General features: G+C 47.2%; 2 protein-coding genes across 2 annotated transcripts; both read right to left on the reverse strand.

Annotated features, from left to right (window-relative positions):
* C1QBP (complement C1q binding protein) lies at nucleotides 1-6,067 on the reverse strand. Its single transcript, XM_004433226.3, has 6 exons — nucleotides 5,807-6,067; nucleotides 4,363-4,513; nucleotides 2,438-2,531; nucleotides 912-1,007; nucleotides 536-658; nucleotides 1-396 (listed from the first exon to the last, which is right to left on the reverse strand). The coding sequence occupies exons 1-6, from the start codon at nucleotides 6,030-6,032 to the stop codon at nucleotides 247-249; spliced, it is 840 nt and encodes a 279-aa protein (XP_004433283.1). The 5' UTR covers nucleotides 6,033-6,067; the 3' UTR covers nucleotides 1-246.
* A 997-nt stretch (nucleotides 6,068-7,064) lies between these two features.
* On the reverse strand, nucleotides 7,065-26,574 carry DHX33 (DEAH-box helicase 33). The gene is made up of 12 exons (XM_004433230.3): nucleotides 26,215-26,574; nucleotides 23,688-23,848; nucleotides 22,440-22,667; nucleotides 22,069-22,239; nucleotides 19,834-20,019; nucleotides 18,992-19,103; nucleotides 17,663-17,822; nucleotides 17,404-17,492; nucleotides 15,640-15,767; nucleotides 15,042-15,245; nucleotides 13,554-13,640; nucleotides 7,065-10,376 (listed from the first exon to the last, which is right to left on the reverse strand). Exons 1-12 carry the CDS (start codon nucleotides 26,501-26,503, stop codon nucleotides 10,068-10,070), a joined length of 2,124 nt encoding a protein of 707 aa, XP_004433287.1. The 5' UTR covers nucleotides 26,504-26,574; the 3' UTR covers nucleotides 7,065-10,067.
* Between the last annotated feature and the right edge of the window lie 308 nt (nucleotides 26,575-26,882).

The raw sequence follows: 26,882 nt of genomic DNA on the forward strand, positions 1-26,882 counted from the left end.
TTTGGAGGAGATAAACCAATTTTATTGTCCATCATTATGTTGTTATACAAAAATCTAGAAATAATAGATTTATTGAGAAGAAACGAATAGTAAATATGAGGGCAACAGAAATAATTTAAATTTGAATTATTTTCCATGATATTAGGATGAAAACCATTTCAAAGCACGTGTGTCTGGCTTCAGAGTAGGTTCTGTTCACTGGCCAAAGCCTGCTGTAAAATTAAGGTGTTCAGCTTCTTGTCTGCTCTACTGGCTCTTGACAAAACCTTTGAGGTCTTCGAGAAAAGTAATGTACTCCTGGTGCTCCAGGGCTGTGCTGAGCTCCACCAATTCATCCGCGAAAGTGTTGTCCACCCCTCGGTCCGCAAGGAAATCCATTAGGTGGTCATATAAGGCCTACAAGGAGAAACAATTACTAGTATAAAAAAAGACTTCATCTGTAACCCATATTAATTAAAATGCTTCTTTGTCTCTCCTTGGACTGGGACCCTCCCCTGCAAGGCCCAAGCGCACCTCCATCTTATCAAGCACTCACCCAGTCCAGGGAATCTGTGTTGAGTGTGTAATTAGTGTCCTTCCATTCAGACTCGCCTGTGGACTGAAAGCTCACTTCCCTGATAGAGAAAATGTCACTCTCGTCCTCCTCCTCTTGTCCAACCTGAGAAGAGACAGTATTTGGGGAAACTGAAGGGTTTTCCAGGACAAGCCAGACTCATGCAAAGAAAAGGGACTATTTACAGCTTGAAACTCACCAGATTTTAACCTTGCTCCCTCTCCCCCACCTCTCTTCCCCTGCTTTGTGCTGGTCTAAGTTAGAAAATGTTAGTATCTGCTAAAGGGGACCAGAAAGGTCCCTGGAGGCCCTCCTTGTCCCCAGGGATGCCAAGGAGCTAGCACTCCACCCTACATACTTCATCTTCTGGATAGTGACAGTCCAGCACAAGGGCCTTCTTCCCACCATTCTTGATAACTTCAACCACGAAATTGGGAGTGGATGTCAATTCAGGCTGGGGAAACAAGAACAAATCATTACGTGCCATTGTTGGAGAAGCTGGTTGCCTGGAATAAAGGTCTCAGACAGTTTGGGGGGGGAGGGGTTGTCTTACGGCCACCACATTAGGATATTCTTTAGACATTTTAAAAGTCTTAATGCTGGGCCGGCCCCGTGGCTTAGCGGTTAAGTGCGCGCACTCCACTGCTGGCAGCCCAGGTTCGGATCCCGGGCGCGCACCAACGCACCGCTTCTCCGGCCATGCTGAGGCCGCGTCCCACATACAGCAACTAGGAGGATGTGCAGCTATGACATACAAACTATCTACTGGGGCTTTGGGGGGAAAAAAAAAAAAAAGTCTTATGCTGTAGTGCTCCCAAATAAGGAGCCTACAGTCTTTAACACAGTATTTAAGCTACATAGCAGCTCATTCAGCATACTGGGCTGACCTCTTCCTGTTGATCCTTTCTGGACTATTAAGTTTTAGAGGGCAGAGTATCATATTGAGTATAGTGTTTCATTTCTGTTAGCATCCTACTTGTTTCAGAATTAAGAAATTTGAATTCCAGCCCCAGCTATGTGCCAATTAACAATCTTCCTGGGCCTTTTTCTCCATCCATACACTGCAAAGCTGGCCTAAAGCTCCAAGACCTCTTTCTAGCTGACTGTTTACAGCCCAGGACCAAAGGCCAGTGCATCTGGCCGTCCTAAGGGCTGCATAATCATAGCAACGCTCCCTCTGCTGGTGAGCCGTCCAATGTCAGGGAGATCTCAGTCAGGGTGGCTGAAAGAACACACCAGGGAGCTGTGCACTCTGTGCTCCGTCATGAGACAATACTGATGCCTGCTTAGTCGGAAAGGCTGGGGACCCTGTAGCCCTCATACTGGGCTGGTTTTTAGGCCAGGCACACTGCTTCCTAAAATGTTTGAAGACTGGGTACCATCCAGGTCCAACCAAGAGGGCCAGCAACCTAAGGAAAGACCTTGCCAAAATCTGTGATAAAATCTGAGGCCCCTGGCTTTGCTACCTTGGTTAAGTGGCTGGTGTTTAATACCAGCCTGTGACCCGTTAGAACATTCCTCACTTGGAAACAGTCCAAATGATAATCTCCAATATTAAACATCTCCCAATTAGGGGAAGCGTTAGGACAGTTTCAATTCCCTTCCCTCAAGAGAACCCAGGCCAAACTAGAAAGCCTAAGCCTGCAGATGGCAATTTACCTGGTCCCTGGGAAAGGAAAGGGGCCACACAGTTCTGGTACTAAAGCTGGTCAAAACCGCTGCTCTACAAGTAAAGTCCTAAGGATGGTTGTCCTTTGCTTTCTCTCCTTCTAGCATCAAAGGAATTAAAAAAACAGGACAAACAAAAAACAATGCTCCTTCTCTAAGCCCTGGAATAGCCTGCCAGAACTCCGAGGTAAAGGCTGGTTAGTGTTACAAGCTTACCTCCTGTTCTTCAACCTTCTGCCCTTGGGAGGGCTCCTGCTCCCCATCAAATGTTGGTGGGATGCTATTGTTAATGTTGAAAGTGACAGTGATCCTAGAAAGGTGAAAGAAAACACAAGAGACAGTAGTTTTAACTGAGTTGTAAAATAAGTATGGAGGCCTGCTACAGTTAAAAAAAATCCTTGTTGCAACAATGTCTCTATTTCAGAACTTCCAAAACAGCCTGGGTGTCTGCATCCTACCCCGAGACGGATTCAGCAGGTCTGAAGTGTGTCTACTATGTGCCAGCTGCTGGACATCAAATGAAGCGGCCCTAGTTTATCTCAACCAAATACAGTCATGTGTGGGCTACCTCCATCAGGCAGGCATCCCAGGGTCACTGCCAACATGTGTCCCTGTTATCTCATGGCCACAGCCAGCTGATAGTGCCCACCCTAGTCTTTCCAGGACACCCTTGGGTGGTGGTGAGCAGCTGAGAAGCTGGTGGGATGCAACAGAAGACTCCTTTAAAGGCTTTTCTCCATCAGAAAATCTGCCCCTGGGAGGAAGAGCAGGAGGAGCACTGACAGGCTGTTGCATCAGCTGAGGACCAAGAGCAGCCCTGGCCCCACAAAGACCACCACCCTGCAGGACAGATTCATTCTTCAGTAGCTGAGGGAAGTTTTATCATCACAAAGCAGGCCAGAAACACCAACTAATGGCAACTTTTCTTTTTTTGTGTGTGAGGAAGACCAGGTCTGAGCTAACATCTATTGTCAATCCTCCTTTTTTTTCCCCCAAAGCCCCAGTAGATAGTTGTATGTCATAGTTGCACATCCTTCTAGTTGCTGTATGTGGGATGCGGCCTCAGCATGGCTGGAGAAGCGGTGCGTCGGTGAGCGCCCGGGATCCGAACCCGGGCCGCCAGTGGCGGAGTGCACGCACTTAACCGCTAAGCCACGGGGCTGGCCCCACTAATGGCAACTTTAAGGCGCAAGAATCATCTGACAACTCATGTTCCAAAATTTGAGTCGAAACTGCAGCGAGGTGAGATGTGGCACTAGCACTGCTAGGCTGTGGCACTCCAGCAGGCACTCTGCGTACACAGCACACTGTAACTGTGCTAAGTGGCTGCCTTGCCAGGAAGCCACTTCCCATCGAATAATGGTAGTTTGAGGTTTAGGCACAAAATTTGTCTAATCTGCAACAGTGCTGACCGAACTGAGCTCCTGGGCACAGAAATGCAGTTATGTTCATTAGAACATTATTTATAATGGCCCCAAACTGGCTATGACTTACCCTTGGAAAATGGTTTAGGTGAAGTTACAGCAGACAAAATTGACCCATATATGGGGAAAAACACACTGTACCACTAGGCAAAAAAGAATCAAAACCCGACTTCACAACATATACAAAAGTTCACTCAGGGCCGGCCCCATGGCTTAGCGGTTAAGTGCTCGCGCTCCGCTGCTGGCGGCCTGGGTTCGGATCCTGGGCGCGCACCAACGCACCGCTTCTCCGGCCATGCTGAAGCCGTGTCCCACATACAGAAACTAGAAGGATGTGCAGCTATGACATACAACTATCTACTGGGGCTTTGGGGGAAAAAGTAAAAAAAAAAAAAAAAAAAGTTCACTCAAAACAGATCATAGACTTAAACAGCTGAACTAGGTCAAAAGCTCCCCTCCTTTCTAATGGCAGCTCTTATACTGTGACCCCATCCTGTTACACGTGAGTTACATATCTTGCATTTTCACCTACTGAAAACATCTGAAAGCAGGGCCTTGTTTTGCTCAGTCAGAGCCTGCAGTGTAATGAGTCAGCACTGTAAACCTGAGATCAAACTGATTCCATTAGCACTGTAAGGCTGTTCCGGGATGCCTCAGGGCAGGTCCTGCGGGGTCATGGATTTGGTCCCCTGGAGTCCGCAGGCCCCCAATACTTACTTTTCTCCAGCAACTTTCCGTACTAATTTGGCTTCTGTCCCATTTACTTCCAGCTCCCAACCTCCGGACATCTTGGGGAGGGACTTATGCTTCTGTATCTTCTTTTCCTCCTTAATTTCATCACTCAGGAATTCGACAAAAGCTTTGTCCCCTACAATGAAAAGCCATAAGACACAGAAAAAGAAGAGCCAGTCTGAAACATAAAAATAACCTGTTACTGCAGCCAGAAATCTGGACTTGGACTGTTTCTAACACTTCTGCTGTTGATGGTGTCTGGGAACTTAGGCCAATTCACATTCATTAAGCCTGTGTCCTCATCTGTAAAAATGCCCTAACGGCACCAGTGGGAATTCTGCAAAAGTGACTGCGAACAATGAACCATTACCACGTTTCACCAAAAGCAAGAGAATTCTCAATTACCCTGACCATGCAAAATAAATGATAACCATTCTATAGATAAGAGAGGTAGGGTGAGTTTTACTTGAGCCAGGGTGAGGATTATAACCTGGGAAGGCAGTTTCCACAAAGGAAGAAAGCATTCCAGAAAAGCATGGTTTTCAATACAATCTTAAACCGTTTTAGAACAAAGAACAAACATTAAACACATCCAGGATACATATTCATCAAAGTTTCAAAGAGGTATTCAGTTGCAGATTAGCAGGTCAACACGACCCTGATGGCGGGAAAGGGACTAATACAGGCGTTACTGATAGGGCGTAGGAGGGGAAGTATGCATTCTTCTTTTTTTTTTAATAATTTTATTTATTTATTTTTCTCCCCCAAAGCCCCAGTAGATAGTTGTATGTCATAGCTGCACATCCTTCTAGTTGCTGTATGTGGGACACGGCCTCAGCATGGCCGGAGAAGCGGTGCGTCGGTGCGCACCCGGGATCCGAACCGGGGCCGCCAGTAGCGGAGCACGAGCACTTAACCACTAAGCCAGGGGGCTGGCCCAATGCATTCTTCTCTTAAGAGAGGGCATTCTTTAATGGTCAAATCAGATGTACAACGTATCTTTGATAGACCATAAATCAGGCTTCTTTAGTTCAAGCTGAATCCACTTTGAACCAGAATGGCTACCCCATATACCCCAACATGTGAAAATCCCGTCATCCTCTTTCACTTGCCAACAGACATAACTACGCTACTTTTAACCACACCTTGAGCCTTCCCAAAGTTCCACTTTCGACAGACTAAGGATAAAGTCAGCCTTCAGATTTAACTGTATCTCTCCCCTCAAAATTAAACACTTGGAGGATCGGGGAAATGTGATCACACGTGGGTTTAACCCTCTGATTGTCAATAAATGGGAACACGTTCCGGACCTCGGGCGACGGCTCCGGCTGATCCACCCGCGGTCTACCCTTCCCCGCCCGCGCCACGGGCCCCCACCCCATCCAAGACTCTGCCCCTCGCGGCCCCGGCCCACGTGCGCGAGACTCACCTTCCGTGTGCAGGGCGCCGCAGCCGCAGGCGCAGGGCCCGTGAGGCCGCAGGAGGCCCGGCCGCCGCTCCGACCCCGCGCGCACGCTGAGCAGCCCGAAGGGCCGGGCGCACGGCCGGGGCGCGGGCTGCAGCAGCTGCCGGAGCGGCGGGGAGAGCGCGGCGGCGCGGAGGCCGGCGATGGCGGAGCCCAGGGAGCGGGGCACGCAGCGCAGCAGAGGCAGCATCGCGCAGGCGGAGGCAGACACGTGCGGATGCGGAGGACGCCCAGGGCCAAGGCGCCCCCTGACCGAGCGCGCCGCCGGAAGTCCCGCCCTCACCCGGGAAGCACTTCCGCGCCGTCGCTTTGCAGACCGAGGGCGCCGTGGGCGGGACTGCGCCCTCTGCCGGGGGGTCCTTGAATCCGGTAACTGAACTTTAGCTGAGCAGGCCTGAGCTTGGTGTCCAAGGCTGTTTAGTTTGCCAGCATCAGTTCTCTCCAGTGGCTGCTCTCCAAATTTCCATCTACTGTTCTCAAAGCACGCCAGGCTTTCTATGACTTCAGTGCGCTCTTGCCGCTCCCAGCTCCCAAGACCAGCCTCCAAGGTCATCCCCCTTAAGAGGCCTTCCAGGAACCTCCTCCTCTCTTCTATGAAACAAATAGGGACTCACGCCTGTGGGACCTCGCCCCTGTGCTTCACTCTCCTCTCAGCAGAAACCTCCTGGCACTGCGAGTTTAACTGGCAGCCTCCCCTTCCCTCCACCAGAAGGGAGCTCCTGAAGGGCAGGATCCCTGGTTAATTCCTGCCACGGCCCCTCTGCACCCTCCAAGCTTGCACCCAAGTTCTGATGGGACATCATTTTTCTGGAGGCAAGAAGCCATGGCTTCCATCAGATTTAGGTTAAGAACTGATGTTCCGGGCCTGCCTGGTGGCATAGTGGTTAAGTTCGTGACCTCCCCTTCATGGCTGGGGTTCGTGGGTTCAGGCGTTTGGATGCTTCAGCAGACCTACACACCACTCATCAAGCCATGCTGTGGCGGGGTCCCATATACAAAACAGAAGAAGATTGACACAGATGTTAGCTCAGGGACAATCTTCCTCACCAAAAGAATTAAAAAAAGAACTGATGTTCCCACCTTACCAGGACACCTAGGATATATAAGGTACCAAGAAAGTAAGTCATCCCAAATTAGTGGCCAAGATAAGACTAATTCTTAATATATTCTACATAGCATTCTGTGAAGAAGGGAAAGGAGACTCAAAAAGAAGCCACACACATCATGTACAAGATTCATTTATAATGGACTTGGTACTCATGTGCAAATTTGAGCATTATATGCAAGAACTGATGTTTCTGTAGAGCTATGTCTGTTTTGAACAAGACCAGGCTCTAAAAATACAACATAAAGCTGAACCAACTTGATTTCTTCTGCAAGTTATAATATTCTAATCAAATAAAATACAATAAAACCATCACTTCCCCACAGGTGCAGTGTTTCCTTATATGCTCAAGTAATGGTATCTTAAGATGCCTGGCCACAGTCCCAAGCACTTCTTGACAGCTGGATTAAATGGATTTATGCATCACAGTACATTATCAGTGTTACCCACAGAGCAAAAACGTGTCTCCATTCTGGCATCTCCTTATAACCAGCAGAGATGCGACATTACATCGGGGTCTTGACCAAGGACCGGTGCTGGCAGTCCTGCCCCTTGTAATGAAATCTGTGCTGCTCTGGATGTTTCAGGCTCCATGACTACCAGAAGCAGAGAGCAAACACCTGAGATGTGTGATCTGCTTGGAGCGCATCTCCTGACACGAAGCTGCGCATGGGAGCTGGTGATTTCCCCAGCGGTGGATTTCACAGGTTGAAAAAGAGGTGTCACACCATCAGAGATTTTACCAATTGAAAAAGAGTAGCTCAAGATTGTATCGCAACATCACTGTGAAACACTTAACTTCCTTAAGAAAGTTTAAAGTGTTCTGTTCCCTGCAGCTCAACAGAAATAACTGTTTATTTCTTTGTAGTAACAAGTGGAGTCAGAATGGATTTTCCAATCTGAATTAATCCCTGAGCAGGTATGTTAAAACTTAACTTTTTAAAAAGCCCAATAAAAAACTACTGTATTAAAACTCTACCAGAATGTTACAGTGTTAAACTTATTTCTGTACAGAAACATTAAAACTACTTAGAAGCTATTTACATTTACTTAGAAGCTATTTACCCCTTACTCTGGCAGGAAAGAATATACATTTCCAGAGACTGTTCAGGATGGACATAAATTATCCGAAGTTACATTCTACTTGCACCAGAGAACACCTCTTGATAGAGAATTTGCTGAGGAACATAATAAATCACCCCACTCCCAATTTTTTACCAGCATGATGAATGCTTTATTAAAAATACAATAGTTCCTTTTACTAAGTCAGGCTAAAGATCCTAGGTCTCTATTAAATAAATGAGAAAAATACACTTTAAAAAATTTCTGAAAAAATTTCAGAAAGTCAGCAACAGTAAGAATAAGTCAATCTGAGGAAGAGCCAGCTAAAAGTCTAAGAATTCAGTAAGAGAGGGTATATAGGATCTGTCGAATCCTGTTCGGCCTAAGTGCAACTATTTCTAACAGAAATAAATCACAAGTACCCAGACAGCCTTGAACACTGGCTAAAAGCTTGCCTGCTCAAGGCCACGGCTCCCGTTGGAAAGCCTGGGCCAGCCAGACGTACACAGGCCTGGACAGAGCGGACCTAGGACGGGGCAGGCCAGCAGGCTGCGGGCTCGGAGAAGAGCTCGCTGGACCCAGAGGGAAGAGACCACCCACTGTCTTCAATCTGAAGAGCCTCTGGGGCAGTCTGGTCCCCTGCTTGTCAACTGCATGATTCACTCTGTAAGTGATGACGGAAATATTGCACGTGTGTTTAGACCAATGTAGCACAAGTAAAGGGCTAAACCTTGGCTGCTTCTAGGGCAAAACATTCTCTGGGGAAATATTATTTGCTTCTGATAATCAAATAGCTAAGAAGAACTTTTGGTGTCATTTCCCTTCTCAGAATATGAGAAAAGGAGGAGACTGTGGAGACCCTCTAATTCCCTCTGACAAATGTGGAAACTGAGCCTGGAGAGGGGTGGATGGCTAGGAAGCAGCAAGGCTAGGTTGTCCCTAAGAAGAAGGACAAAAAGATCACAGAAAATAAATAAGATACACACCAGAAAATAAAGAATATATACACCAGTCGTGGCAGGTGGGGCGAGCCACTGCTGTCTGGGTTCACAGTGACCACTGGCCGCTGTCCTCCACCCCACTCCCAATGGCCCTCTGCCCAGGGGCCCTGCCAGAAGAGAGACAGCTGAAATGTAGCACGGCGTCATTCCCTATGCTCACATGTTTCTATGTGCCCAGTTAGAGAGAAAAATGGCAACTGGGTATGCTGGAGGCATCACGCCACAAGGACAGTTTCCCATGTCTACACTTGACACGATTCAGAAGATACAGATCACCCCACACCCAGGAAACTTCCACGTCTCCTGAAAGCACAGATGGGGATATGAACCAGAGAGGCACCGAGGATGAAGAGACACAGCCCAGCGTCCTGTGAGCACTCCTTTACTGGTCTCTGAGAGGGCCACACCCTGGGGAGTGTTCACAGGGGCAGCCAGCCCATTAGGTGAGACACAACAGCATCTCCCTCCTGAAACTTCTACAGAAGTCAATCTCTTATGCTTTCTGTTTAAAAACTTCATACAGATAGATGTTAAAATAGATCCAAGGACAACATCCAACTCTGCGATTTCCTATGGTCCCCTTCCAGAAAATCCCTCTCAGTCACAGGAACTCAGGCGGTTTTGTTGTACTCAACTAACACCATGGAGAAAGCAATAACATCAGGCATAAGGGCTCACAATTCACCGTATGTTCATCGCAGGCCGGGCACAGCTCTGGGTACTTTGCATTCATTTTCTGTAAACCTCATAACTCCACCCCTGTAAGTATTATTATTACCCTCATTTGGCAGATGAGGAAACCGAGGCTCAGAAGTTAACTAAGTCACCTAAAGTCACCCAGCAATAACCGAAAGCATAATTTTGAAGTTTCCAAGGTAAAAATGGTATGTACACATTTACACAGTTCAGTCTTCAGGGTTTAAACAAAGACGCTCTCGAGCTCCTGGAAGTCAGGCACATTCCGCTACATCAAAACATGCCACCTCTCTAGGCGCCAACCTGGAAGTCAGCTATGCGGACAGCTATGGTCCCAGCTCCAGGCACCAGCAGATCCGGCTCAGTTTCTGGCGGTTCTCAGCTTCCTCCTGAAGTACTCGGGGGCAGCCTCATACAGCCACTCGGCGTCCACGACGCAGAGGTCCCGCATGTAGCACTTGTTGGTGTAGAGCAGCTCGGTGTACACAACGCAGGCTGGCTTGCAGTGGAAGAGGACAGACGAGGGGTGGATGGCCACCGGCTGGTGGGTGTCCGTGGTGGCATAGGACCCGTCCGGCTGAAGCTCGGCGGTGCTCATGAAGAGGCTGTGAGCCAGGCAGCGGCGGACGCTCTCCATGTCTCCGCGGGATGATGTGATTGGCATTGACATCTGTTTCAGGGGGAAGAGAGAAATGGAAGAGCCCAAACATTACTGCTCAGCAGCACATGGTATTTGGAGCAACCACACCTAAAACACAGCCCATAGTGCAGGCCTAATGAAGTGGAGGTTGACACAGGAGGTGGTTACCTGAGATGCCTCGGGGAGCAGCATGGGTGGGACAGAGGCAGAGCTGAAGGAGGGCGGACTGTAAATAGGGAAAGTGCAGCCTGGGAGAGGAAGGACGGGGAGGGAGATAGCCATCTAAGCTGCCACACTACAGACGGGTTGGGTGAGCCAGCATCCCACTCCCTCACCGAAACATCCACCAGGATGTCTCAGGAAGCAAAGGGCTTTCCCTCTCCCTCTGACTACTCATCCTCTCCTCACTCCAGTTCAGCTCACACTCTGCCGCTTGTCCTACAGCACAGCTCAGTCGTTCTTCATCTGCTCAGAAACCTTCAATGTCTCTCCTGCCCCAGCAAAACAATGCAAACTTCCAATAGTGAAGCCGTGAATGAGCCATCCTGAGCATCCTGTGGTCCTCCGAAATCGACTGCCTTCTCCTCCCTAGCCCGTTCCACGACTGTGCCTTCACCAGTTGCTCCTGGGAGACAGAAAGCCCCTCCGCCCTGAGGCGAGAGGTCAGTCATCAGTCCCTCTCCTTGCTCCACAGCGCTTGCTGAGTGGGTCACATCACCTTACCTGCTGGCCACAGTGGTGGACACTGGGTGACCACACTGGGTGACCCACTCTGGGCCAGCTTCTCCCTTCCAGGCATTTGGAGGCTGAACATGGGAAATCTGACCAATCTCTTTAGTCTCTTGAGAAGAGAGGAGAGGGGAGGTGGAGGAAAGCAATGCCTCGCGTGCCGAGGCAGGAGGCGAGGAGAGGGAAGCAGGCAGAGAGCAGCCAAAACAAGAGGACGAGCAGGCCCAGAGAAAGCTGCCCCGGCTCCTGCCGGCCTTTTCTGGTCCTGTGTCCCTGTCCCTCTAGAGCTTAAGTATTTCCTGCCTGGAGGTTCCCTGAGATACTCTTGATCTCTCTTTTTCCTCTTTAAGATGCTCAAGGGGTTTTGTTTTTTGCAATCAGCTGATCCTGGTCAGATGAAGACCCTCTTTATCTCCTCATCTGTGAAGATGTAGCTCAGGTGGCACCACCTCCAGGAAGCCCCCGAGTCCTACAGCTAATGTGGTCTCTCCTACCAGGCTGCCAGCCTCACCACTCAGTGTGCGATTTAGAGCAAATTACTTAACTTCCTTAGGCTCTAGTTTCATTGTTTGCAAAATAGGATTAATAACAGAATCAACCTTATAGGAGTGTAAAGAGGATTTCAAATAAAGCAATCACATGAAAAGTGTTTAGAACAGGGCCTTAAGTGCTGCGTAAACGATGGTGATTATCATTATTATTGGTTCCTTGCACGAGTTATTCATTTATACATATGTCAGATCTCCCCTCAGATTGTTCCTTAAGACACTGAGTCTTAGGCACATCTGTAAAACCCCAGGACTCTGACCAGTGCCTGGCATATAAAGAGAGGCATCATCAACCCTCAAGAGTCTTAAGTTCAGAAGTAATAGAGGAGCACCATTTGTACCGTCAATAATAAATTGAGAAAACTCACGAAGCCAAGGGATTGGTCAGGCAGGAAAACTGATCAAGTACAAGAGGGGTTTGGAAAAATGTGTATAATACAGAACACAGTAGGCTAACAAGAGGCTGCTGGCATCAGACACAGGCCTGGGTACAGGCGACAACTGTCTCCCAGGAACGTGCAGAGGCTCCCAGGACCGTGGAGGGGGCTCTTAGAAGAGGCCTTCCACACAAAGACATTCACCACAGAGTTGCTTATGACAGCAAATGTGGGCACTGTCTCAGCGCTCAACAACAGGAGACGCTTGCATAAACTACCCCCACTTCTTTTTTTTTTTTTTTGTGAGGAAGATCAGCCCTGAGCTAACATCCATGCTAATCCTCCTCTTTTTGCTGAGGAGGACCAGCTCTGAGCTAACATCTATTGCCAATCCTCCTCCTTCTTTTTTCCCCCAAAGCCCCAGTAGATAGTTGTATGTCATAGTTGCACATCCTTCTAGTTGCTGTATGTGGGACGCGCCCTCAGCATGGCCGGAGAAGCGGTGCGTCGGTGTGCGCCCGGGATCCGAACCCGGGCCGCCAGTAGTGGAGCACGCGCACTTAACCGCTAAGCCACGGGGCCGGCCCTACCCCACCTTCTGAGGTAAAATGTGGAGTGTCACACAGCCATTAATACACACATGACAGGACTTTACCACCTCATGTACTCTAAGAGAGAATATAAGTTAACAGAAACCTTTTTGGTGGATGATGTGGCAATATCTATCAGAATCTAAATTCCCCATCTAGAAATTCATTTTATGTGCACCAGAGCACAAATACATATGTAGGAGGATGGTCAGTACAGCATAACCTAAATGATCAGCACCAGGGGCTTGGTTAAATAAAAGGTAGTGGATACAATGAAATGATACGAAGTCACCAAAAAGAAGGAGATAGACACATACAGACGCTGAAAACAGCCCAGGCACAGTAAATACTCAAGAAATCTGCCAAGTGGAAAAAAGCAAGTTGCAAAACAAAATGTATATCACATTTGTTTTAGGAAGAAAATTTTGTATATGTGTTCATGTGTATGTGTACACACACACACACAGACATACACACAAAAACATACATACACAGGAAAAAATTCTAAAAAGATCTACACTAGACTGTTAACAGTGGAGGGGCAGGATTATGGGAGACTTTTAAATTTTCTGCATTACATATCACTGTTTTCTGCACTGTATCAATTTATAACAATTATGCACTGCTTTTATAATCTGAAAAAAATGACAAAGATATTCCCACTAAAAAAAATCTTGAGAATTCTATTAAGACTGGAAAAGGCTTTTACAGTTTATAAAAGCTGAATATAAATTATACATACAATGTAACTAACTATGCAAAAAATGCATTTAAATACAGGGCCATGAGGAAATAAATCATAATGGTGAGAGGTGGAATTGTGGGTAATTTTTACTTTCTTCCTTAAAGTTTTCCTTCAATGAGAGTTTCTTTTGTAATCAATAGCAATAAGCAATTAAAAATTTTTCACCTAGAAAAAAGTGACAGCTTACTACCCAAAAACACACCAGGAAGAAACAGTACCTTTAAGCAGATATCCCTGAGCTGTGCTCTGACTTCAGCCACCAGCATCATATTCTTGCTGTTGACAAAATTCTCTTTGCACCAATCCTGAAGAGGAGAAAAAGAGATATCACAATCCTCTCATTTCTACAAGAGAAAAAAAAATATCAACTGAATTCGGAGGGAAAACTTCAGTTGCCAAAAATAAATATAAGAAATATATATCAAAATCACGAACCATAAGGGAAAATATTAATAATTTAAACTTAAGTAAAACTAAACATTTCCTTATGTCAAGTCACCAAGAAAAAACCTACAGACTGGAATATCTGTATCACTACACCCAATAAAGGATGAGTACCTCCAGAATACATAAAGAACTCCTACAAATCAATAAGAAAAAGACCAACAATCCAGTAGAAAAGTGGATAAAGGATATGAACAATGACTCAGAGAAGAGGAACTGCACATGATCAATAACTGACATGAGGATTCCCAGTCTCGTGGGGAATCATGGAAATGTCGTCTAAACTATAACCGAGATACTATTTCATATCGACCAACTTGGCAAAAATTAAAGTCGTTTTGACTAAGAGTTGGAGAGGATGGTGGAAATGGAGGCTCTCAGACAGTACCATGGGGAGTATGAAGAGGTGGTGACAGCTCTGGGGAGCCACAAGCCACATGCAGCTACCCCAAGACCAGCAGGCCCACTCTGGGTGTCGGCCCCAGAGACACTCTCCCCGCTGTGCACAAGGAGACCCGCCCAGGGTGCTCGCTGAGGTGCTGGAAGTGGGAGCAAGCTGCGAAAGGGGCGGGTGAGGGAGCGTCTCCAGTACACTGCACAGGACACAGAGTGAAGGTACGCTGTCGCCCCTGGGAACTCAGGCCCACTTCAGGACAGTGGCGACGCCAGGGAGGAAGGACTGGGAAAGGAGCAGAGCAGGGCTTTCACCGTATCTACAGCATTTTATTTCCTTAAAAATAAACTGAGGCAAATATAGCAAATTGTTTACAACTGCTAAAAATGGGTGGTGGCTTTTTTTTTTTTTAAAGAATTGACTGCATTAAAATGCAGACAAAGTTAAAGCATGTGGACTACAGAACAATTACTGATTTTATTGAGAAATGAAACAATATATTGCTGTTTTCCATCTTGGTCCAAGGAACTGAAATATCAAAGAAGCAAAAACTACTATGAAGAAAGTTAGGGGCAGGTAGGGAAAAAAAATCACTCTGTAGCTAAGAAATTGGGTCACCAAATACTTACACTGAAGTGTAAGTATACTTATACACTGAATACTGAACTTGCCCACGTTAAGTGTGAGTTAAACACTAGCAGAGCGAAAGGCTGGAATTACCCGTCTTCCCTGGTCATCTCCGTGTGCAGACGTTTCTGAAACGGCACCTGGCATTCTTTTTGTGGCTCCTTAGATAATTCAGCCAAAAAGGGAAGGTGGTCTTAAATCCCATGCCCCAAAGGAGGCGTCGTCTGAGAGGGAAGCTTACCTTATTTCCGCCTATGTTTTTGAAGGTCCGGTAGATGTTGAGCAGGGTAATGTGGTCGCCCTCGCTGGAGATGAACTTCTTCCGCACACCCTGCACTTCCTCCCGCCGGGAGGGCGGGTTGTGGAGAACACTGTCCACAGACAGCAGGGAGACAATGGTCAGTATCTCCTCTGTACAGTGGAATTTGGGGGACAGGAGGATGGTCTGCAAATCAAAATTAACAACTGTGTAAACCAAGTTTCTTCCTAGCTTCTGAATATAGTATTTCTGTATTGATTCTGCAGCTTCCCTTCTAAGGAGTTAAAGGGCAGGTGTTTCTAAAACCATGACTGTATGTTAATGTTACTGTACTTTTTTTTTTGTGAAACAGATGACTGCCTTCCCTGCAGGATTCCAAATTCCATATGGAGGGCTCGTGACTTTATACGAGTTTGAATCCCACACAGAACATAAGTCAGTGTCAGACACAAAGTAGGGGCTGGTAATCATTTCAGAGAAAAAGTGAAGACTGATCTAGAAGCCCTGGATTTAGGAGTCTACGTTGGGATGGCTAACCTGTAATGTATAGAAAGGGGACTGAGGAGAGGGGATCATTTACTTTGGCAAATTTGGGTTCTAGAGGAAATGCTGCCATCTTCCTTCCAATTGGAGTCAGGATCAGCTGGTTGTCCTTATGTTCAAGAGCTCCTAACAGGTCCAGTTGGGCCACGGCTGCCTGAATGTGATCTAAAGAAACAGAGACATAGAAGGGAGCTAAAAATTCAGAAAAGGAAGAAGTTGCAGCTAGTTCAGTATGTGGCGGAGCTTCTGATGACTCTACATCAAACCACAGCAAAGAGCCCAACCACCACTGCCCCCATGACACACTTTCCAAAGCTGCTAATGACCTCCAAAGCTGCTAATGAACTGTCTTCAGTTCAGTTCTCTTTTAAAGCAGTGGTCTGGAATTTGGCAATATGTATGTGAATTCTACACCCAGCCACATGACACTTCGGAATGTCACCCACACATATACTCATACATGTACGGGGACCTGCACCTCTAGCCGCACACACACAATGGAGACAGCAGGTGCTCAGAGGCCCCGGTGAGAAGGACACCAATTACTATTTACCATTTTATTCTTTCTGAATTTTGAACCATGTAAATGCATTACCTATCAAAGAAGAAAGAAGCATTTCTAAGGAGGTAATAAATATATACATACTGAGAGGAAATGAAATATATTAACTGAAAAAACCAGTGTGTAAATGTCTCAATTGATCAGAGAATGGATAAATGTATTCTAGTTTATTCACAGACTGGAATAGTATTTAGTAATGAAAATGCACCAACACAAATAAACCTTACAACACATGATGAATGAAAAGGGAAGGTTATTGAAGAATCAACACGTAAACACGCGGACTGAAACAACATGTTGTCTAGGGACACACAGGCATAGAACAAAACATCAAAGAGAAACAAGGAAATTACAAACAAATGTGGGAGGCAGTGACCCCGAGGGGAGGGAAGGAAGAGGGGGGCTGGGAGGGGCTGGGGGCTCCAGGGCACTGGGAATGGGGGGCACAGGTGTGGTTTTACTACCCCTTCTGCCTTACGTATGTCCTTCCTTTATACGTAGGCATTCAGCAATTAAAAGAAAAAATAACATGTAGAGCGGTGCACGATGTGTGTTGCTATTTGCGTTTTAAGAGACTATCTATACTTGTACATGCACAGATCTTCTGTAGAAGACAACCAGAAAATGGCCACAGTGGTTGCTCTAGGGGCGGGAAGCTAAGAACCTGAAGATCAGGGGTGGAACCCTTGTACACCCAACAACTGTTTACCTTTTTTTTTTTTAACCAATTGCATTTCTTCGCTTAAAAAAGAGACAGAGAGGAAAAAAAAAAGACAAGGAAAATGGCACGTTGAGGAGATTCCAAGTGCCAAAGCTATCATCAAGAATCCCAATTATTTTTGTTTTCTCCGTGGAGAGCTTATTAAAGAAGGGCAGGAACCGATCAAATTCTAGTCAAAAGCAAAGAAACTGATCTTTCCAGTCCTTTTGCTGGCAGAAGTACAATTTTGTTAGGTTTCTGCAGGATCCCATGGACCCCCTCGACTACCTTTGTTGGTTCTGGTGGTCAAGGAACGCAACGGTGAGTGCCCATGTGAAGCCATTACTTCTGCAGCAGGAGGGTGCTGAAAGCACAGCCTCTCCCCCTCCACACTTCGGAGCTTCTTCTCCGACAGTTAATGTTGTCATCCACCAAATTAGACTAAACAAAAGGAGACCACCCAAACACTTTTTGGGAGCGTCCATTTGCTGCTGTTTGTCTCCTTGGATACCTTCCACTACACTGAAGACGCCACTTACCCGGGGAGGGTTTGGACATGAAGTCAAAGGTGAGCACGCTGGGGACTCTCATGGCGAGGAGCTGCAGCACCACACTCGCCAGGTTACACCTGTGAAGAGTGAGAGATGGGCTCGTCCATCTGTCCCTGATCCTCCAGGCGGCGAGTCAGAGCCGTCCACGGAGGTGTGTTAGTGACAACCCCAGCTCCGGGAAGACACAGCAAGTAGGAAAGGGAGACGCGGGGACGGTGGCAGGAGTGCAGGAGCACCTCAGGCCTACCTCTGGATCTCTGGCACAGTCATCTTCTCAAACTTCTCAAACTCCTCCTCCGTGTAGAGCCGGTAACAGATGCCACTGTCCTCTCTGCCAGCCCGTCCTGTGCGCTGCCAGGCCTGGGTCTTGGACACCCGCTGCACAGCTAGCACCTCCAGGCCGCTGTCTGCAGGGAGAATGGCCCACATCAGCGCTTCACTCAGCACATAAACTTTCTACAGTGTGGACAAAAAGAAGCCTCAGAACACCAGTGATCCTTTCTGCAGTGCATGAGTCCAGAAAAACTCAAGGCTAAAGCGGAAAGCACGAAAGCAGGCTGCTCTGCAGTGAACCGAGGCCTTGCAATGAACACTGTGAGACCTGTTACTGTAACAAGAGAAAAACCTCGTGCTCGTAGCAGGGGCCCAGGAGAGCAGATTTCAGGGGTCTTGGCTTAGATCACGGGTGATAACCACTCCCGTTCGCCCAGGACTGAGGGGTTTCCCAGGACTCGGGACTCCCAGTGCTAAAACTAGGACAGGTGCCAGCAAACTAGGATGTTGGTCACCTTATCAATCAATGACTCGGAAATGAAATGCCTCCAGTCCCCTGTGCGCTGTATCCTCCTTCCCACCTCCATTATAAAAGAAAGACAATGTGATCTTGTGACTCCTGGGAGTAAATGAGACTCATTTTCCTGATAAAGGTGTACTCTGTGCCAGGCACTGGAGAACCAAGCCCTTTCACATACATTATCCCCGAGAGATACACATGTGAAAGCCAGCACACTCGAACGCTTAGTAATGCACTTCAATTAAACATTTGGGAGCGATAATTTCAGCTACCTCAAATCCTCTGTAGAATAAAGCAAGATATAAAATAGCCATGAAGAAAAATGACTTTAAGCAAGCTTCCCATTACATAGTCTCAGGAAATTGCTAGGGTCTCACCCCAGCCTAGGGGTCTGTTTCCTTCCTGGGAAACCTGGAGCTCAAACCAACCATGCTCAACCCTTATTTCTGACGAGAACTTCTGATGTGGTGTCAGGCTGTCCCTGGCTTTAGAGCTGCCATTCCCACCCAACTTCTGACGGGTCTCAGACTCTGCCCAGGTCCCTGATCCTCTGTTCCCAAGTTTGCTAAACCTGGGCTCCTCTTTCCCACCTGCCTTCTTGTCTACATACCCGCCTCGGGTCTCCCTTCTGGGCCTCACTCTCATCTCGCTTGTGGTGCCTGCCACTCCCCAATCTCAGTTACAACCATGAAATGCTCATTTGGGGGACACCGTGGGACTACGGGAAACTCCACAGATGCTCACTACACACAGAAGAGACAGTCACGAGCTACAAATTCTCACCAGGGTTATACTTCTTTGCTTTAACCATGCCCGTGTCAACTACATATTTTATTCCTGTAATGGTTATGGAGGTTTCAGCGATGTTGGTTGAAATGATCACTTTGCGATAGCCCTAAAAGGAGGAAGAAAACCAAAAAACCATATGACACACATATGATTCAGAAGTTTTAAAACATATTCCTCACCGTTAATTTCCACAATTCACTCACGATCAAGAAAAGATGACTTTGTTATTAATGACAGTTATTAACATGGATGGTCAGTCATTAAATTGCTTGGGGGCAGGGGATGTTCCAGTCTTAAAAGCTTGTTTTGAGGCGATGAGATGCAGTGGAACAGGCACAAGATACAGAAGCAGGTAGACGTGGGTTGGACTCCTGGTCCTGACAATTACTTAGCGTATGCCCCTTGAGCAATGGTAACTTCACCTCTTGGGGCCTCAGTGTTTATAAAATGGGATCATAACCTACCTTGCTGGTTCTCGAGAGGGTGAGAGACAGTGTATGTAAAGTGTCAGCACAGTGCCTGGCACAGCACGGGCACCCCGTAAATGTATTACGGACAAATGTGGCTTGTTTATGTTGGTCCTTAGAAGAGTCACTCATTTACCTTTCAGCTTTTGCCTCTGCACTCCCCCCATCCCGACAGCTGCTCCCCCGTTCTTAACACGGAAGAGCTGTATCTGTAGCTACATTATATTCCTGCAGCTTTTCAGCGAGTATATCTGAGCATCCCATCCCACACACCTTATCCGGAGTCTGGTGACAGACCTATAGGCTGCACGGGGGGACCCATCTGGGTGCCCAGGGATGGGGCTGGGACAGGGGAGGCGGTGCACTCACCTTTGGGGCCCCCTGGAAGACGCGGAGCTGCTGGGCGTAGGGTAGGGAGGCGTACAGAGGAAGGACAAGCATGGAAGGGCAGCCGTCTGGGAGGTGCTTCGCGATGTCTCGGCAGGTCTTGCTCATTGCTTCGATCTCCTCCTGACCAGTCAGGAACACCAGGATGTCCTGAGAAGAAGGGGCTTCCTATAAAAAAGGTAGAGTGGAATTACCAGGCGTTGATAGAAGTGCAGGTTGCACAGAAAAAAAAGCAATCATCATTGATGAGGTTTCCCAGAGTTATTTTTCTTAACTGTGGAGATGTAAATGAGCCTAGATGTTGGTACTTCCCCTGGGAGAAGACCCTTACCAATAAAGCATAAAGCTGTAACTTACGCAAGTTAGCCAGCTATGTTTAAAAACCAATTAAGGAAATTTTGAAGGAAAATCACCAGACTGCTTTTGCAATAAGAACAATACCATGAAAAGCACACTCAGGCAAGCAAAGAAAATCTGCATAAAGCTTCCTTCTTTTCATAATCATCTTGAAAGTTGAAGCTGACAAAAGAGAAGATAACTTAGGGAAATCCTGCTCCATGGAAATGCCAGGAGCAGCCCTTATGCAATGACGCCACCAAAAGCACTTCCACACAGCCAAAGGGCACACTGCACTCAGACACGCACTTGAGACCCTGAGGTTAAGTGGGTTCTTCCCCTTGCAAAGGAAGAACATACAAGTGTTCAGGACACACCCAGTCACCTGAGCTTTCTTTGAAGTCTGTTCAGATCCATTAATCTGTAAAGTGCTTGAGTGGCAAAATAATTGAAAAAATGTTTAAGAGTAATAATAATTATATATGTGTGTGCATGTGTACATATGTACACACATAACATCTATATATATAAATATATATATTATGTGTGTGTGCACGTATTTTTTCTACCCTGGTATTACCAGGACAAATGTTCAGAGGTACAAATATACAGGCTAAAATCTAAAACAGTCAAAGCTTCATCAAGGGGAGGACTCATCAAAGCCACCATGTCACCTGAATGCACCTGCAGGCATCATTCACGAGAAATCCTCACCTCAAGTTTGCTTGTAGCAGTTAAACAAGGCAGATCCACCTTCTCCAAATACTATCAAAATGACAGTGAAGGTATAAGCCCATTAAGACAAAGACGATGGCAGAAGACAACAGAAGAGATCAGAAGTTTCAACTCTTTTTTTTTTTTTTTTTTAATTTTATTTATTTTATTTTTTCCCCCAAAGCCCCAGTAGATAGTTGTGCGTCATAGCTGCACATCCTTCTGGTTGCTGTGTGTGGGACGCGGCCTCGGCATGGCCGGAGAAGCAGTGCGTCAGTGCACACCCAGGATCCGAACCCGGGCCGCCAGGAGTGGAGCGCGTGCACTTAACCGCTAAGCCACGGGGCCAGCCCTCAACTCATTTTTGAAAGATGGAAGAGATGGGGGTTATTTTAGAACTATGAAAGTAATATCTGGGGAAATAGCTAAGAAATTGAAAGTGGTTACTCTAAAGAGCAGGATATGGGATGCGGAAGGAAAAGCAACTGCTGTTTTTTATGAGCCGTTTAGAATTAACTACTTGACTTTGTCAACTTTAAACTACACATGCATTATTTAGCGTAAAATAAAAATTAATTAAAAAAAATATGCCTCAATTTTTTCAGAAAGTTAATGGGAAGGTAAAAACAGTCAATCTTATATAAATTAAACAAAAATGAGGTGAGAATCACTCAAATTTTTCACTACATGTTTAATAAAATGAGAAGAGATTTTGAAATGTTTCTCTAATATAGTTTTTTTTTCCCCAAAAAGAAAACTCTAAATTGGAACCCATCATTGGGTTTTTTAAAAGGAAGTAGGAAATATCAGAGGACACATGTAGTAAAGGAGACAGTGTTTCATGACTTATTTCCGTTATACATACTGTGTACTAGGTTGCAACATAAAATGTGCTTCTTACTGGGGGTTACGACCCAAAAAACTTTGTAAGCCACTCCTCTAACATATGGAAGTTTTCTGGCTCAGCTGGGAAAGATGCTGGTCAGAGTGGAATTATTTTTCTTTTTAAAGAAAATAAGAGAAACCATAAAAAAGGATAGAAATATTCATCTTAATGATAACAACTCACAAAGTTGTTTCATTCAGTAGCTTTGCTTTGTCAGGCTGAGTGCTCTATCAGCTACAAGGTGAAACAGACCTTTTCAGGAATCTGCACCCGTTCCATACCTGGTGGATCTGGAAGACTGAGACTAGTGCGGCGTGCAGGTAATCATGCTGAGGCTGTTTGGTGTAAAAAATCTGGATTGGATGCTGCCGACCCTCCAGGTAGAGGACGGGGGCTCCATTGAAATACTGAGAGAACAGGTCCACGTCCATCGTAGCTGACATGACAATCACCTACAGACGAGATGGAGGGGAGGATGGGACACAACATCGGGACAGCCTTTCCGTGTCCCTCCCAAGCCCTAAAAGCAGATGATGAGGCCTGTGCCACTCCTGTCACGGTTAACTTTCTCCCCGGTTCTGAAGCAGTTGGGTGAAGGGGAACACGCTGAAGAAGAAACACAGGCCTCTTTCCTAAAGCCTGCTGTGCCTACCTTGAGAGGTAGCTTCCCCAGTTCCTTTCGCCTCCTCTGTGCAGCTTTCACCACTCCAAAGAGCACGTCTGTGTGGATAGTCCGTTCGTGGGCTTCATCCAAAATGACACAACTGTACTTCCGAAGCAGGGCGTCTGAAATTGCTTCACGCAGAAGCATGCCATCTGTCAGGAACTTGATCCTGGTGTCTTCTGAGGTGACATCATCGAAGCGCACTGTATAGCCAACCTGTGCAGAGAAATCATTCATTCATCAAACACTTGTTGAACACCCACTATGTAACTAGCACTGTGCCAGGCACTTGCATTATTACGGTGAACAAGATCAACATCCATCTGCCCTGCTCCTTCGAGAGCATGCAGGCCAGTGGCAGACACAGACGACAGACATGTACCTTTAACTGCAATTACGATGAGCATTACAAAGAATTTAAAACTAGCCTCCTTCCCCCAGTTACTTAATAGCTTCAAGTGAAGCTATGTACAGATATGAAAAGATGTCCAAGATGTTTTTAAGTGAAATGTGTAAACACAAACACAAATAAATTTGACTTATATACAGTTCTGGGATTCATTCTCTCTCTCTTTTTTTTTTTTTGTGAGGAAGATCAGCCCTGAGCTAACATCCGTGCTAATCCTCCTCTTTTTGCTGAAGAAGACCGGCTCTGAGCTAACATCTATTGCCAATCCTCCTCCCTTTTTTTTCCCCCCAAAGCCCCAGTAGGTAGTTGTATGTCACAGTTGCACATCCTTCTAGTTGCTGTATGTGGCACGTGGCCTCAGCATGGCTGGAGAAGCAGTGCGTCAGTGCGCGCCCGGGATCCGAACCCGGGCCGCCAGTAGCGGAGTGCACACACTTAACCGATAAGCCACGGGGCTGGCCCCTGGGACTCATTCTCAAAACCCACATATTTGTTAGAAAAATGCTTACAGTATTTTAGAAAGATATATACATCAGAGATTTAATAGAGCTTACTGAAGCCTTAAAAATGCTTAAGGAAAACAACTAAGTTATCCAACTTGCCAACAGATTTTGAAAGCAAAGCAAATGGCAATGATAACCTGTCAGACCCACTCATCTCTCAGGAACTGATGTAAAAAATCCAAAAACTCTGAGATAGGCCTAAACAATTGTGGCAAGAAAGAAGTTTGCTATGTATAAGAAGTCTTGTTCAGAAAAATAAAAGGTAGGGTCACGGGGTGGTGGGTAGAGGGGCGAGAACTGTTAGTAAAGAAGGAAATTAGGTACCAGCTTCCCGAGTTCAGTTCTCTTCTCATCTGAGACCCGAGTAGCAAGAGAGATGGCAGCCACTCGGCGAGGCTGGGTCACGGCAATGATGCCCTGGCGGCTGATGCCCCCTTCATACAGGTATTGAGGGATCTGAGTCGTCTTCCCAGAGCCAGTTTCCCCTAGGAAAGAAAAAAGTCTCATTTAAATGCAAATTGAAACAAATGTCACCAAAGTCAGAAGGAAAAGATAATAAAGAATACTCCATACTCGAAGTTGATAAAGCCACAGGAAAATGGGCATTCATGTATACTGCTGGTGGAGTGTTCACTGTTTCCGGGAAGGTCAAATTATATTAGAAAAATCCTTAAAAAGTTTATACCCTTTGACCCACAGTTCCACTTGCAGGAATTGATACTAAGGAAATAATTAAAGATGCGTATAAAAATATAGCTTCAAAAATGTTTTATTCAACTTTGCTCATGACAGCAAAAAACTGGAAATAATATAAATGTAACTAGGTAACTAGTGTAGTAAAAACATAAAATGAAATACAACTGCTATATAAAAATGATGTTGTACCTTTCAAAAGAATAAAGGAGATTTACACGTTCTGACACGAAGAGACATGCGCTCATGCACTGCAGCCATAACCAACTCCTTACCATTCCCTCGCCTGCTGCTTTCTTGCAAACCCTCTGCCTTTGCCCACACTATTATGAAATACCTGCTCTCAAGCTGTCTGGCTGACAAACTCTATAGGATGAGTTAAGCCTCAAACTCTCTCCCCTGGGGCCGCACTGGTGGCCTCTGCTGTGTTCCTTAGTGCCTTGTTCATCTCTCTGTCAGCACTGACCACCCCAAATTGTGTGGAAATGTTTAAACGTTTCTGTATCAGAAGCTCCTACAGGGCAGAGAAAGTTTGTCTGTCTCTTCCATGTACTTGAACATCCTGCATACAGTAAGCACCCAATGTTATTCCTACCCTCTGGGGGTTCCTTTAGCAGTGCCTAATTAGAACAAAGAACTCAGTAAACCTGTGCGCGCTTCCCCTCTCTTGCTACCACTACACCTCTCTGACCTCAGAGTCCTCCAGTCCCATTATTCATATTTTCTCCCCTCTGACTGCTCATCCTTCCTGACCTAGACAAGAATCATGGACTAAGAATTTGATTCTTCTCCACTCCTCCTACTGAACCCACCAGGCAAAACCCCAAACTTGGATCAATGTCTCCCTATCCATCTGTTCTGCTCCTACACCAGGCAACTGAGCATCGCTAAAATAAAATAACCCAACTGTGCGGATGAAGACCTGAGTTTGTAGTGGGGCCAAATGCACCTGGGCACCAGCACTACTATCGATCCTCTTCTTGTTTTTGCAGCCTGTCTTCTGTCCCCATCCTCCCCAAGGGGCTACTTGAGGCCCTGTGACTCCCATTCTCAGCAGAGCTCCTGTGCCTACTTCATAGAACAAGTGAAGTCCTCAAATGTGATCTCCCTCTACCTCTCCCTGCAAGCTTTTCTGCAGTCACTCCCATTCTTACCTCCTTTCTCCAGCCCCCAGCCTCTTGAACATCCTTCTCTGTATTCCAGGCCACTGTGAATCTAGCCGTTGCTGCCAAGTGCCTCCCTTCCCCACAGCCCCTGGGCTCTGCTCTGTTAGTGCCCAATTTCCACCTTCAGCCTCCCTCTCCACTGAGTTCTTCCCCTCAACCTATGAATACTTGTAAGTTCTCAGCCCCCTTCCTGCTTTTTCTTAAAACAGAAGCCTGCTCTCACTGCCTTCATTCCCTCACCTCCTACTTACTCCTCAGCCCAGTGACAAATCACCTCCTATCCCCCACAGCTCTGCTGAAATGGTGCTCAATGGGATCCACAATCAACACCTCACATCCAAATCCAGTGGGCATTTTTTTAGTCTTTGTATTACTGGACCTCATTGCTGCCATCTGTTCACTCCCTTCTTACGACTCTGTTGCTGCGACTACTGCTCTCCTGGGTCTCCGTCCCCTCTTTGCAGGCTCATCCTCGCCGTCCTCCAGGAGCGCCCCTTACTTAAACATCAGGGATCAAAGCCCCTTGCAATCAGTCCTCGACCCACAACTCTGCCTCTTAGTTCATGCAACAGAAACTACTACTTCCCGACAGAACGAACTGTTTCTCGCCTCCACTTCGCTTCCCACGCTGCAGGCTCTCCCCTCTGGGCAGACTGCTCTCCTTCAGGGACCACCTCCCCCGCTGCATTCTCCCAGACTGGCTCAGACCCACTGCTCTAGGCTCCCAAAGCCCCCGGTACACCACTCTACCCTTTCACACGGAAGGTGAGTCTTTGCCTAACACGTCGGTCACTCCCACTGGGCTGTGAGCACCTCCAGGGCTGGGCTGTCCGACTCTTCCCCGAGGCCCCTCTCCGGGCCTGGCACAGAAAAAGCGGTCAGATTTGTTGTAGAAACGAATAAAAGGGGTGAAAGGCACCTAAGAAAAACTGTTCCCGCAGAGCCAGGAGCGGGGAGCCAGGAAGGACTCGCCCGCGCGGCCGGCCACTCACCGATGAGGACGGCGCTGTCCAGGTTCCGGAGCTGGGCCAAAAGTTGCCCCCGCGCCTGGAAGATGGGCAGACTCCGGCGCTGCAGCTCCACGGCCTCGGGGTAGGGGCTGCCCGAGGGCTGGGCCAGGGGCGGCTGCTGCCTCCGGCCTCCTCCGCCGCCGCCGCCGCCGCCGCCCGCAGTCAACAGCATTACCACTCGCCTCCCGGGAGGACAGGGCCCGGCGCGGCTCGGAGGCCCAGAGGCCGGCCGGAATCTCTTGGCCGGCGGGAAGCCCGCCTCCTCGGGCATGTCGGGAGGGCACCGCGACGGGAGGCGCGAGGGCGCGCAGCTGCTGCCGCTCCCTGGACCAGACAGCTAGCGCGCGCCGCCCCTTCCCGCCACGTGCTGGCGGCTCCCGGCGACCGTCGATGACCTCACGGCCACCCCAGCTTTTAGGAACGAGACTGCAACTCCCAGCATGCACTGGGAGCTTGGGAAGGCTTTCACTTCCTGAGGGCGGGGTGAGCAGCGTCTACGGTACAACGGAAAAAAGGCCCAGGGCGACAACAGCAAAAGACAGAGTGTGCCGTTGCGTGGGACCTTAACCTTGGATAATGAGAATCTTTTCTCCTTGACTGTTTTATTGTTCTGGTAACACTCTTTCCGGTAAACACGCGTTTTCCCTTGT

This window comes from Ceratotherium simum, chromosome 16 (assembly GCF_057802395.1).
Source record: "Ceratotherium simum simum isolate JZ-2026a chromosome 16, ASM5780239v1, whole genome shotgun sequence".
NCBI classification, from domain to species: Eukaryota; Metazoa; Chordata; class Mammalia; order Perissodactyla; family Rhinocerotidae; genus Ceratotherium; species Ceratotherium simum.